This window comes from Aquarana catesbeiana, linkage group LG03 (genome assembly GCF_042186555.1).
Source record: "Aquarana catesbeiana isolate 2022-GZ linkage group LG03, ASM4218655v1, whole genome shotgun sequence".
In the NCBI taxonomy this organism is placed as follows: domain Eukaryota; kingdom Metazoa; phylum Chordata; class Amphibia; order Anura; family Ranidae; genus Aquarana; species Aquarana catesbeiana.
In genome coordinates, this window is record NC_133326.1 from 681,319,549 (window position 1) to 681,334,353 (window position 14,805).

A 14,805-nucleotide genomic window follows, 5' to 3' on the forward strand; every position below is an offset into this window, starting at 1 on the left:
GTGTACGCGGCATAAGAGTTAGAGCCAGCGGGGGACAGATGCAGCATCAGGCCGATGCTGCATCTACCTAGGCAGTGGCAGCCCGTCCATTAGGGGTGCAGGGGCGCTGTCCTCCTAATCCATGTGCCCGGCCCCTAATCTTTATGCAGGGCGCCAGATGCATGGATTTCAATGTGTTTTTTGTTTTTTTTGAGGCACATGATTAGAGCCTGAGGCCGGTGTCCGTCTCCAACTGGGGGGGGGGGGGCGACTGATTGCCGCCTTTCGTCTCCCGCGGGGGGACACTGATCACCGCTGTCCATCTTCTGTGGGCCACTACACCTAGGTAGGTATGAATCTGCAAAAACAAGAACATACTTCTCTTTTAATTACCAGCTTTTTATTAGTGATGCAGATATATTTAGAAATCTTTGTCAAGTTTATATTACACAGTCCAGCTAGAATGACTCCTTTGTCCCTGCAGAAAAACACAACTGAAGTAATACCCTGACCATAGTTAAATAACAAGATGGTGTGATGTGTAAGAGCTTTGTGCAAAGTTCAGCAAGCCATTGAAATCACAATCTGTACGGGCTACAATATGCCAACGTTTAATTGGCTACCAAAGACCATTGTACTTTGTAGGAAAACGTTTGCACATTATATTGCCTAATCATTGGCTGCATTAAAAAAAAAATCTACTGTTTCGTGATAATTGTCAGAAAAAATTGTTGAAGAAAATATACGATAAATTACGGCACTGGTGTGCTCACGCCTAAATGCTGAGCTGTTAAAAGCAAGATGGAGAGTTTACATAAAGCCATCTGGATCCTTGTTCTGCATTATTTTATTCTGGCTTTTCACTCCAATGACTCAGCTGACTTGAGTTGCCACTTGTTAACACCAAATCTCAAGGGGGAGATCCTACCAGGAGATGTCATGATAGGACTTTTATTCACGTTACATGTGGACAAAGTTTACTATGAAGTCTCCTTCAAAAAACGGCCTCCAGAGACCACCTGTACAACGTAAGTAAAATAATATTTGTAGTTCTCATATAGTTCTCATCCATCCATCCATACTCTGCAATACTCATCCATCCATGCTCAGCCATACCCATCCATCCCACCCACACTCAGCCATACCCACCCAGCCATACTCAGCCATCCCATCCATACCCAGCCATCCACATCCACGGCTCATCCATGCCACATCAGTTCGCATCCATGCATACTACAGTGTCTCAAAGTGTAATTAGATAGTCAAATTAGACTTGAAATGTATGTCCCTAGAACCTAGAATGTCTGATGGTGCTCCCTGCATGTTGAGCCTCTGTATGTGGCCACGCTGTGTAAAAGTCTCATACATGTGGTATCGCCATACTCTGGAAGAGTAGCAGAATGTATTTTGGGGTGTAATTTGTGGTATGCATATGCTGTGTGTGAGAAATAACCTGATAATATGACAATTTTGTGAAAACAAAAAAAGAAAATAACTTGATTTTGCAAAAAATTGTGGGAAAAAATTACAACTTCAAAAACCTCACCGTACCTCTTTCTAAATACCTTGGAATGTCTTCTTTCCAAAAAGGGGTCATTTCGGGGGTATTTGTACTTTTCTGGCATGTTAGGGTCTAAAGAAATGAGATAGGCTGTCAGTACTTCAGGTGTGATGTGACCAATTTTCAGAGATTGGCACCATAACTTGTGGACTCTATAACTTTCTCACCGACCAAATAATATACACCAATTTTGATTATTTTTACCAAAGATATGTAGCAGTATAAATTTTGCCCAAAATTTTTGAAGAAAAATTACTAATTTGCTAAATTTTAACAGAAACAAAGAATTTTTTTTTTCTCTATACATAATTTTCAGGTTTTTCTTTATTTATAGCGCAAAAAATTAAAAACCCAGTGGTGATTAAATACCACCAAAAGAAATGTGAAAAAAGGACAAAAATTTCATATGGGTACAGTGTTGCATGACTAAGTAATTGTCATTCAAAGTGTGAGAGCACCAAAAGCTGAAAATTGGTCTGGTTAGGAAGGGGGTTTAAGTGCCCAGTGGCAGAGGCGTCACCAGGGGGTGGCTATTGGGGCTATAGCCCCGAGCCTGGGGCTAATAGCCCCGAGTCTCTGGTCCCAGTCCTAGAATGCAGGGGACAGGGGGTTACTGAGCCGTGGTAGCGCTGGCTCCGGCTCCAGCTCCGCCCCCCCGACTCTACTCTCGGTCACTGGTTGCTATAGCCGCCTAGCGGCTAGCAACCAGTGATGTCACTGCCCGGCATTCAAAGCGGAGGAAGATTGCACATCCTCCTCCTCCGCGCTAGTTCTCATGCCATTTCTGGACTGGAGCGGCCCAGTCCTATCCCAGCGCGCTGTGACAGGAAGAGGAAGAAGGCGGCAAGCACAATTTGGGCGCCGTGCGACATCGATCGGCGCTCGGGCGGGCGGCTCTCCTCCTCCTCTGGCTGCCTCACACACCAGCACCACGGCTGAGCTGCTGCTGCAGGACCTGGACACAGGTAGGTCAGTCAGTCAGTGTGTGTGTGTGTGTGTGTGGGTCAGGTAGGTCAGTGTATGTCAGGTAAGTCAGTGTGTGTAGGTCAGTGTGGGTCAGTATATGTAGGTCAGTGTATGTCAGGTAGGTCAGTGTATGTAGGTCAGTGTAGGTGGGTCAGGTAGGTCAGTGTAGATCAGTGTATGTAGGTCAGGTAGGTCAGTGTATGTCAGGTAGGTCAGTGTGTGTAGGTCAGTGTGGGTTAGGTAGGTCATTGTATGTAGGTCATTGTATGTAGGTCAGTGTATGTCAGGTAGGTAGGTCAGTGTGTGTGGGTCAGGTAGGTCAATGTATGTAGGTCAGTGTGTGTGGGTCAGGTAGGTCAGTGTATGTAGGTCAGTGTATGTCAGGTAGGTCAGTGTATGTAGGTCAGTGTATGTCAGGTAGGTCAGTGTATGCGGGTCGGTGTACGTCAGGTATTTCAGTGTGTGTGTGGGTCAGCTAGGTCAGTGTGTGGGTCAGGTGGGTCAGTGTAGGTCAGGTAGGTCAGTGGGGGTAGGTCAGTGTATGTAGGTCAGGTAGGTCAGTGTGGGTGGGTCAGTGTAGGTCAGGTAGGTCAGTGTATGTGGGTCAGGTGGGTCAGGTAGGTCAGTGTGTGTGTGGGTCAGTGTATGTATGTCAGGTAGGTAGGTCAGTGTATGTAGGTCAGTGTGGGTGGGTCAGGTAGGTCAGTGTAGATCAGTGTATGTAGGTCAGGTAGGTCAGTGTATGTCAGGTAGGTCAGTGTGTGTAGGTCAGTGTGGGTCAGGTAGGTCATTGTATGTAGGTCATTGTATGTAGGTCAGTATATGTCAGGTAGGTAGGTCAGTGTGTGTGGGTCAGGTAGGTCAATGTATGTAGGTCAGTGTGTGTGGGTCAGGTAGGTCAGTGTATGTAGGTCAGTGTATGTCAGGTAGGTCAGTGTATGTAGGTCAGTGTATGTCAGGTAGGTCAGTGTATGCAGGTCGGTGTACGTCAGGTATTTCAGTGTGTGTGTGGGTCAGCTAGGTCAGTGTGTGGGTCAGGTGGGTCAGTGTAGGTCAGGTAGGTCAGTGTGGGTAGGTCAGTGTATGTAGGTCAGGTAGGTCAGTGTGGGTGGGTCAGTGTAGGTCAGGTAGGTCAGTGTGGGTCAGGTAGGTCAGTGTATGTGGGTCAGGTGGGTCAGGTAGGTCAGTGTGTGTGTGGGTCAGTGTATGTATGTCAGGTAGGTAGGTCAGTGTATGTAGGTCAGTGTGGGTCAGGTAGGTCAGTGTAGGTCAGGTAGGTCAGTGTGGGTCAGGTAGGTCAGTGTGGGTGGGTCAGTGTATGTCAGGTAGGTCAGTGTATGTAGGTCAGTGTGGGTAGGTCAGTGTATGTCAGTGTGGGTCAGGTAGGTCATTGTATGTAGGTCATTGTAGGTCAGTGTATGTAGGTCAGTGTATGTCAGGTAGGTAGGTCAGTGTGTGTGTGTCAGGTAGGTCAGTGTATGTAGGTCAGTGTGTGTCGGGTAGGTAGGTCAGTTTAGTGGTCAGCATTGATGGGCACTGGTAAGCCAGGCAGCAACCAGCAAGTCAGCCTACCCCTGCCACACAACCACACAACCCCTTTGCCCAACCAAAAAAACCCAGCGCCACTAGAGCCCCCCCCCACCCCCCCCCTGGCCGGCCATGGACTTCGGGCTAAAGCCCCTGGTCTTTTTGCCACCTAGCAACGCCCCTGCCCAGTGGTCAAGTGGTTAAGGGTCAGGGGAAGAACCACTGAATTTGGAAGGTGACACAGGAGAGCGACACTCAAAGAAATTGTCCATTTCTGAACAAACTTCAACAGAAGATTCCTCCTTAACTGAGCAACATTCAGTGGAATGGCCAGCTGAATAGTTGAGTATATTTCTCTCTCAGCCCAATGAATTATTTTATACGTTGCCTGGAACTGCTAATCTAAACAAAAATCTTCTTATAGTTTCTGTTGACAGAGCTGTGAACTATTAACCACTTCAATACTGGGCACTTTCACCCCCTTCCTGCCCAGGCCAATTTTCATCCTTCATTTGTGCGGTCATGCAACTCTGTACCCAAACAAACCTTTTATCATAAAGCTTTCTTTTGGTCGTATTTAATCACGACTGGGTTTTTTCTATTTTGCTAAACAAACGAAAAAAGACCACACATTTTGAAAAAACAAAACAAAACAACTTTTCTTAGTTTCTGTAAATTTTTTTTTGTAAATAAGTAATTTTTTTCTCCTTCACTGATGTGCGCTAATGAGGCTACATCGATGGGCACTAATAGGCTGCACTGATGAGGTGACACTAATGGGAACTGATGAGGCAGCACTGATGAGGTGGCACTAATATGCAGCACAGATGGGCACTGATATGCAGTGCTGATGGGCACTAATAGGCGGAAAATATGCAGCACTGATGGGCACTAATAGGCGGCACTGATGGGCAGCACTTAAGGGGAACTGATAGGTGGCACTGATGGGCAATGATAGGTGGCACTGATGTGTGCATGTCTCCACTGAGGAAAACTGCTTATCAGCTCTCCTCTACTCCATCATAGGCTCTTTACCGTGATCGGAGGGACAAACCGCACCACAGTTCACCATGCTGTGCACCTCCGGAGGCACGCGCGAGCAGCCTGTTCTGAAGGACATCATATGACATCCACTCAGAACAGTAAAGCCACCCCCCGACCGTCAATCTGCTATAGGCTGCTCGGGATGTAGTTAACAATTACAATTCTGAAAAAATAATATGCAGTGATCATTTCATGCTCTACCCCTAATACCCAAGAAAAATAACTTGTAAACAGTGCAGTGCTAAATAATAATACACCTAACCTAATGCCATACAAGGTAAAGTGATAAAATGCCAAAATATATAGTGAATTTAACAACAGTGCCCGAAAAAAATCAAAACACATGATTAATGCCCCGTACACACGGTCGGACTTTGTTCGGACATTCCGACAACAAAATCCTAGGATTTTTTCCGACGGATGTTGGCTCAAACTTGTCTTGCATACACACGGTCACACAAAGTTGTCGGAAAATCCGATCGTTCTAAACGAGGTGACGTAAAACACGTACGTCGGGACTATAAACGGGGCAGTAGCCAATAGCTTTCATCTCTTTATTTATTCTGAGCATGCGTGGCACTTTGTCCGTCGGATTTGTGTACACACGATCGGAATTTCCGACAACGGATTTTGTTGTCGGAAAATTTTATAGCCTGCTCTCAAACTTTGTGTGTCGGAAAATCCGATGGAAAATGTGTGATGGAGCCTACACACGGTCGGAATTTCCAACAACAAGGTCCTATCACACATTTTCCGTCTGAAAATCCGACCGTGTGTACGGGGCATAAGAATCCCAGAAATTCCAATAAAAGTCCAAATCCATCTGTGTCAGTGAGCATACGTATAGCATTAGTGTCCACACAATTTTCAGTGCATGTGTGGAGCGCTGCGTAAATTGACAGCGCTATATGGGTATCTTAAATAAATAGGGACAATTGTAGACACGCACCCACACTCACTCAGGTTGAACTGGATGGACTGGTGTCTTTATTCAACCTTACTAACTATGTAACTATGTAATCTTCCCAGTCACATGTATCCATCATCAAACTGGGAGTACACCTGCATGGCATCAAACTCCACAGGACCTACACTTATCTGTTACATTTGACCTAAAGCAGTGATGGCAAACCTTGGCACCCCAGATGTTTTGGAACCACATTTCCCATGATCCTCATGCACTCTTCAGTGTAGTTGAGCATCATGGGAATGTAGTTCCAAAACATCTGGGGTGCCAAGGTTTGCCATCACTGGCCTAAAGTAATATAGATTAGATAGGTCAAACAAGCTTGCTATCTTTCAGGGTGGACTGATGCAACATCTTTGCTGGGTTAGACCCTCCAGTGCAAATCCCACCAAAGCTCACAACAGCTCAGCAAAGTCCCAGCAAGAACAACCTAGATAACTGGATCCTTGTTGAGGAAGGGGGAAGAAGATGAAGGGAACCAAATCTGAAGCTTTTTTTAAGAGAGCAGAAGACCTTTGTTTCCCAGCATTGCATTAACAAATCCACATTTTGCACAGGGTAGGGGGCAGTTTCCAGTCCTGGCTAGGCGGAGAGAGAGAGTATAGGATCCCAGAGGTGAGACAGGGAAAATAACATTTAAAAAACTCAAAAAGGATAATAATAAACCTTCATAGCATGAAGGTCTGAGCACCGGATGGGGTGTTGCTTGGGGCCAGGTGTGTGCTGTGTGTCTAATAGCTTATGTATTTATTTTAGCAATCATAAGTCTGTTGCTGAAGTTGTTTAATGCATTGTTCCATTTTAACAGTTTTCGTTTTTTGGTCATAAAGGTTCATGTTGGAAAAGTTTCAGGCACTCCAGGCTATAATGTTCGCCATTGAGGAGATCAACAATAACTCCAACATCTTACAGAATGTAACCCTCGGCCTCCAAGCCTATGATTCCTGTGACGTTCTTCAGCAGAATGTGAAGGCAACGCTACAAATAGTTACAGGACTTCATACAGCTGTTCCCAACTATCGATGTATTCCAAATTCTTCTCTCACAGCTGTTCTTGGTCCCTCATCGTCAACGCAGTCAATGACAATAGCTCATATTCTGGGGCTTGGCAGATTTCCACAGGTAATGGTTTAACTTATCAGATGGTTCATTTTAAAGCCCAGCACCAGACTAAACTTTTTTTAATTTTGGAGAGAGGGCGAGAGATGTAACCTATGTCAGGGGTTTCATTTCTATGTCCCCACTGGGAAGTTTGCCCTTGCTTTCTGCCTAGAGATGAAGTGAGGGTAAAGTTTTCCAGTGGGAAAACAGACTGCAGCAAAATCTTTTTATTCAGTAAATTGAGTAATACTACACAGGCCTAGAAATCAGCTGCAAGACCCAAACACTGTGATAGAAGGAGGTCACATGTTCTCCCATACCGGGAAGCACCAGTTTTTGTTGCCAGCTGCAATGGAGGAAAGAATGACAGGGGTAAGTTGGTGAAGTGAGTTACAGTAGGTCAGGGGTCTTTTTGTCTTACATATGCAAAGACACCCATTCACTTACATGGCTGCCCTATACAATTTGTATTTGCCAATAAATCCTTTTCCTGCTTGTAGTCATTACTCAAATAAAGGCATTTCAAATGTTGATCAGACCTACTAAGCTCATGTTCTTGACATCTGTATGTTTAAAAGTTACTGTCTATTAATGGGTGTTTTTGGTGTACAATGATGGTGAAATCCAATTGGTGGGCCAGTCACACATTATTATTTCAATGAAGTAGAGTCCAGGGTATTAGTGAACCAGTTACTTGATCCAAACAGATCCCACCTTTAACCACTTCCCTACCGGGCCAATTCTGGCATTTCTCTCCTACAAGTAAAAATCATATATTTTTTTTAAAGAAAATTGTTCAGAACCCCCAAACAGTATATATATATTTTTTAGCAGAGACCCTAGAGAATAAAATGGCAGTTGTTGCAATCTGTTATGTCACATGGTATTTGCGCAAATGCAATTAAAAAATTGGAATAGCGCCAAGCTATGGTACTTAAAAATCTCCATAGGCGACACTTTAAAAATGTTTACAGGTTACCGGTTTAGAGTTGCAGAGGAGGTCCAGGGCTAGAATTATTGCTCTTGCTATAAGGTTCAAAGTCTCCAAACCCTGATACAGGAATTACAAAACCTGGGAAAAAAAACAAAAACAAATTTTCTCTACTCGGAAAACACTACTCTGAAACCCCTCACGTATATCTCGAATCACACTACTACAATAGCAGGGCAAAAAATCAGTCCAAGCACCAGGCAAAAAACATGGTCGACTAACAGGCCGAGGTTAGTTCGGGTGGAAGGCAGAAATATGGTTGATAATCAATCCAGACGGCAGGCAGAGGCATCATCAATAAACAGGCCAGGGTCAGTTCAGCTGGAAGGCAGAAGCATTGTCGATAGGCAGGCCAGGATCAGTTAACGTGGAAGGCAGAAGCATGGTCAGTCAAGGCAGCAGGCAAATGATCTGCACAGATATTAGAAACAGGGAAATTACAGGCTGTTAGAAATATGGGCACTGTACCTTCAATAATATCTTAGTAACGCATGGTAAGGTTGGAAGCGGTCTCTGATGCATAAGCCCGTTTGAGAGGGACTTTTTTGGTGTCTTTGGCCTCCTTCTGCAGGTGGAATATTTTCAGGAAATTGGCATTCATGAAGTCTGCTCACAGAATCAGAACAAAAAGCTTCTTGGTGGAGATCCTTGCTGGTAGATCAGGGCAGAGCACATTTCTTCTATAAGTTTGAGAAAGGTAGTGAGTCTTTGCGTGGACTTATGATAAGTGACATACACTAGATTGTCCTAAGAATTGGGGCGTCTGCCTTTACATGCACATGAACTTTAATGGCATCCCAGTCTTAGTCCATAGGGTTCAATATTGAGTTGGCCCACCCTTTGCAGCTATAACAGCTTCAATTATTCTGGGAAAGCTGTCCACAAGGTTTAGGAGAGTGCCTATGGGAATGTTTTATCATTCTTACAGAAGCGCATTTGTGAGGTTAGGCACTGATTTTGGGTGAGAAGGCCTGGCTCGCAGTCTCTGCTCTAACTTATCCCAAAGGTGTTCTATCGGGTTGAATTCAGGCCCATCAAGTTCCTTCACCCCAAACTTGCTCATCCATGTCCTTATGGACCTTGCTTCATGCACTGGTGCGCAGTCATGTTGGAACAGGAAGGGGCCATCCCCAAACTGTTCCCACAAATTTGGGAGAATGAAATTGTCCAAAATGTCTTGGTATGCTGACACCTTAAGAGTTCCCTTCACTGGAACTAAGGGACCAAGCCCCTCCCCTGAAAAACAACCCCACACCATAATCCACTCTCCACCAAATGATTTGAACCAGTGCACAAAGCAAGGTCAATAAAAACATGGATGAGCGAGTTTGGGGTGGAGGAATTTGACTGGCCTGCACAGTTCTGAGTCCTAACCTCAACAAGATAGAACATTTTTGGAATGAATTAGAGCAGAGACTGTAAGCCAGGCCTTCTCGTCCAACATCAGTGCCTGATCTCACAAATGCACAAGTGGGCCAACTCAATATTGAACCCTAGAGATTAAGACTGGGATGCCATTAAAGGTCATGTGCATGTAAAGGTAGGTATACCAACACTTTTGACAACATAGCGTATGCATTATAAATGTCCTAATGTAAAAGGGAAAGTGGAACTTTTTTTATACCAGTAGAGGAACTTTCATGTGGATAAATAAGGCCGTAGCATCTGCTTATTTAAATCCACCCCCCTCCTGAACCAATTATGAATTATAATCATGGCTACACTCAGGCTCTTCAGTGAAGTTCCACCAAGGTGTCATTGTAGATGGTGGACAGGTCATACACATCTCTCTTATCCCTCCACTTCATGGCCAACACCTCTTTCCTCAGACTCGCTGATTCTCCCCTTTGAAGCCTTGTAGTCACTAGAATTTGTGGGAAACCCTTTCTGTTCCTTCGGGTGGTACCGCCGGCCAAGATTTTCTGACGGTACATGTGGCAGAAAAGTGGTAGACTTGTGTAATAATTATCAAGGTAGATATGATACCCCTTTTGGAAAAGTGGAAAAGCCAGATCCCAGACAATTTTTCCACTTGTGCCGATGTAGGTTGGGCAATCAGGAGGCTAGAGCTGGGAATCTTTGCCTTTGTTCATGCGGAAGGCATGCACATATCCTGTGGCTCTTTCACAGAGCTTGTTGAGCTTAAATCCATACCTGTCCCTTTTACTGGATGTATATGATGTCCCCCTAGAATGGGGGTACTCCCGCCCAGCTGTCATTCTACTATAGGCCGGACGTGAATCAGTTGATGTCAAGGGAATGCCAGAGATAATACAGGTAAACCAGGGGGCAAATAGAATGTGCTCATTGTCTGGAGTCTTTGGCCCACTATATCAATTCACTGAACCAGTCCGTGTGAAGTTGTTTCAAACTGTAAGTCACTCTTGGAACCAAAATGGGTCACTCAATCACAAATGCTTTTTCAGTATTGCATTTTAACCGCTTTTCAACCAGTGCACGGCGATATACGTCGGCACAGTGGCAGGGCTGCGCAAATGGGCGTACAGGTACATCCCCTTTAAGAAGCGGCATTGTGGGGGCGCCCGCCGCGTGCTCCGTGACCGTGCCCGCGGGACCCGCAGACTCGATGTCCACCGGGGGCCTGCGATCGTGTCACAGAGCGGCAGAACGGGGAGATGCCTATGTAAACAAGGCATTTTCCCGTTCTGCCTAGCGACATGACAGAGATCTACTGCTTCCTGTCATTGGGAGCAGTGATCGCTGTCATGTCAGTGGTAGCCCATCCCCCCCCACAGTTAGAATCACTCCCTAGGACACACTTAACCCCTTGATCGCCCCCTAGTGTTTAACCCCTTTCCTGCCAGTGTCATTTATACAGTAATCAGTGCATTTTCATAGAACTGATCACTGTATAAATGACAATGGTCCCACAATGTCAAAAGTGTCCGATACCTTATGTCTTTGCATCACTTCCGGTCAGAGCGGCGATTGTTTGTACACATTGCCGGCTCCATCTTTATTCCATCTCATTGCTGCATGTAAAATTTTGACTCCATGTGAGTATATATCTATATATTTTTATCATAAATAAAGTTTTTAAAAACAATATCACGCTATGGGCATTCCTCTCTCCTGCATGTGACATCTTGGGAGAAAGCCAGCATTTGACTTGCAGACCATCCAGCAGAGGCTCCAGAGAGCTACACAGTGGCTTTAACTGTGAATGCCTAATACCCCTGAAGGGTAATGCTATCTGCTGAGTGCAATACATTACCAGCACGGATAAAGTCACCTGGCACTATTGTCACCTGAGAGAAAAATCAGCACTAAATTTGAACAGTCACTGAACACCGTTTAAAGCACAAAGTCACTTTAATCAATGAAACTTTATATCATCTAAAACAGTTGGACTATTTATTTTACTCATTTTATTTTATTCATTTAACATCCACTTGTTTATTACGGAATATTCACCATTTATATTTGTGTTCACATGTTTATGGTTTGGACTTTAATATAGAGGATAAAACACACATGTTATCTTGGTTGCACTAAGATTTCTTATGCCGCGTACACACGGTCGGACTTTTCGTCTACAAAAGTCCGACAGCCTGTCCGACAGACTTCCGACGTACCTTCGGCGGACTTGCGGCAGACTTTCTTACGAACGGACTTGCACACACACGACCACACAAAAGTATGACAGCCTAGTACGCGGTGACGTACACCAAGTCCGACGAGACTATAAAACGGAAGTTCAATAGCCCGTACGACACCCTTTGGGCTCCTTCTGCTAATCTCGTGTTTATCTCGTGTTAGTAGAAGTTTGGTGAGAGACGATTCGCGCTTGTGAGACTCGTATTTTTCAGTTCGTTTTAACTGTTGTTCAGTCTGTGCTTGTGAGGTTTGTATCTGCTTTTCAGTGCGTTTGGTCAGTTGGCATTGAGAAATCTTTGTTTTATTGGCCGCTCGTTCCTGATTTTCAGGTCGTTCTTCACAGGCCTTGCTGTTCTTCAGTGCGTTCTGTTTAGTGCGTTCTGACCAGCCGACCGTTTTGAAGCCATGTTACCTGTACGTACTCGTCGTAGAGCTCGTGCATTGTATGTGCTTGGTGCTGTAGTTTATTCTTCAGCCCAAGACCAGTCCATGAACAGGGCGAGGAGGAGTTCATGGACCAAGAATTGGTTGCTTCAGCGTGACCAGTTCTGTCACATGCCTTTGCTCCGTGAGATCCGTGAGAATAATCCTGAGGATTTCAGGAACTTTCTCCGGATGACGGACCCCGTTTTTGACCGTTTGTTGGCTTTGCTGACCCCCTATATCAGCAGGCAGGATACCTGCATGAGGCAAGCCATCACTCCGGAGCAGAGGCTGGTCGCTACCTTGCGGTATTTGGCCACAGGGAGAAGCCTGCAGGACCTTAAGTTCTCGACAGGCATCTCCCCCCAGGCTCTGGGGATCATTATCCCAGAGACCTGTTCTGCCATCATACAGGTCCTGCAGAAGGACTATATTAAGGTAAGATATTTTTCTTTTATTAGTATCACATGTTCTTTTATGTAATCTTTGATAATGTGATGTATTTCTTGCTTCAAACACTACTTACCATCATTGCAATATAGTGTGAATGTCCCCTTTTTATCCTCACACATGCTGGAATTTTTTACTGTTATTTTTTGTCATGCATGTATATTTTCCTTCAATAACCTTCCCAGCATGAAGTGATGGGAACATATCCACCTAGTCTACTCATTTGGAATGTATTTTGTTTGAGTGTATTTAGTGTGCTGCTAATGAGCAATTATCTAGATTTCACAACCCCCCACCCCCCCCCCCCACCTAAACTCACTCCAAATAGTGTGCTGCTAATGAGCAATTATCTAGATTTCACAACCCCCCCCCCCACCTAAACTCACTCCAAATAGTGTGCTGCTAATGAGCAATTATCTAGATTTCACAACCCCCCACCCCCCCCACCTAAACTCACTCCAAATAGTGTGCTGCTAATGAGCAATTATCTAGATTTCACAACCCCCCCCCCCCCCCACCTAAACTCACTCCAAATAGTGTGCTGCTAATGAGCAATTATCTAGATTTCACAACCCCCCCCACCTAAACTCACTCCAAATAGTGTGCTGCTAATGAGCAATTATCTAGATTTCACAACCCCCCCCCCCCCACCTAAACTCACTCCAAATAGTGTGCTGCTAATGAGCAATTATCTAGATTTCACAACCCCCCCCCCACCTAAACTCACTCCAAATAGTGTGCTGCTAATGAGCAATTATCTAGATTTCACAACCCCCCCACCCCCACCCTCGTTAAAATTTGCTGGAATGTTCTGTGGTGTTGATTTGTCTAAAGCAAATATATGTTGCACTTTGCAAAATGCATGTGCACTCTACAAGTGCATTTGTTCCAGTGCTTTAGTAAATGAGCAGAAGCTCTGCTGATTTCCATCATCAAATCATATGCAAGCCTCAAAGTGTTTTCATTAATTGCCCTTGCATGTGATTGTGTACTCCTTGCAACATGAATGCCTTTTTACATTACCTCATTTACTGTAAGCTGGTTAGCAACTGCACCTGCAGAGTGCGACAACTGCAGTCTTGTAGCCTTTTTAGTCCCTAAATTCCTGCGTGTCCTAAAAGTAATTTTTTTTAGGGATTTCACAACCCCCTAAAATGTAATCAATGTTCCATCAGAGGGGGTGAGCAATCTGATAAGTGTGCCTTTCCATATTAGTTATTCCAGAACAATTAAATTATTGAATGTTATACTGATGCTGGGGAATAATGTTTTTAATTGTCTAATTTTCTTGCAATGTTAGCTTCCAAATTAATTGATTTTGGTTTTCTTGTTTGATTTCCCAGTTTCCTTCAACGCCACAGGAATGGCAGACTGTGGCATCCCATTTTGCCAGCCGTTGGGACTTTCCCAATTGTGGAGGGGCTATAGATGGGAAACATGTCCACATTGTGCCACCACCCCATTCGGGGTCATATTATTTTAATTATAAGGGGTTCCACAGTATTGTTTTAATGGCGGTGGTGTCGGCACACTATGATTTTTTATATGTGGACGTGGGGAAGAATGGCCGGATGTCGGATGGAGGAGTATTTGCCCAGACGGAGTTCTGCCAGCGTCTCCAGAGTGGTGGCCTGGGATTGCCACCTGATGAGGATAACGTGGAAGGACTCCCCTTTGTCTTCATTGCCGATGAAGCCTTCGCTCTCAGCAAGCACCTCATGAGGCCATTCCCCCAAAGAACCCTCACCCCGGAGAGGAGGGTTTTTAATTACCGGCTGGCCAGAGCTAGAAGAGTGGTTGAGAATGCGTTTGGAATTCTGGCCAGCCGGTTCCGCCTGTTTCAAACAGCCATTAATTTGGCGGAATACAAACTTAATTTTATCGTTTTATCGTGCTGCATTCTGCACAACTTTTTAAATAAGCATTCTCCAAATTATATAGGCACAGTTGGGCCTGAGGCCGGACAAATAGAAGCCAACCTTACAGGCCTGGATACTGTCCGTACTGGCTTGGCCCCCCAAAGTGCCCGTCAAGTTAGACAGCAATATGTTAATTATTTTATGGGTAGGGGGGCCATTGCAATGGGCCAGGATATATAATTTTTGACAATAAAAAAATTATTGATGAAATCTTGCATTATATTTATTGCTTGCCTTTCTTTTGGGCTGTCTCCTAGGT

The 14,805-nt window shown here is 44.8% G+C and overlaps 1 protein-coding gene across 1 annotated transcript in view; it reads left to right on the forward strand.

Moving 5' to 3' along the window:
• The first annotated feature begins 780 nt into the window (after nucleotides 1-780).
• Nucleotides 781-14,805, forward strand: part of LOC141134111 (extracellular calcium-sensing receptor-like) — a 33,402-nt gene continuing 19,377 nt past the window's right edge. Inside the window, exons 1-2 of the mRNA XM_073623695.1 lie at nucleotides 781-1,007; nucleotides 6,875-7,166. Coding sequence (XP_073479796.1) covers nucleotides 781-1,007; nucleotides 6,875-7,166 — 519 coding nt within the window. The remainder of the gene's footprint in view (nucleotides 1,008-6,874; nucleotides 7,167-14,805) is intronic.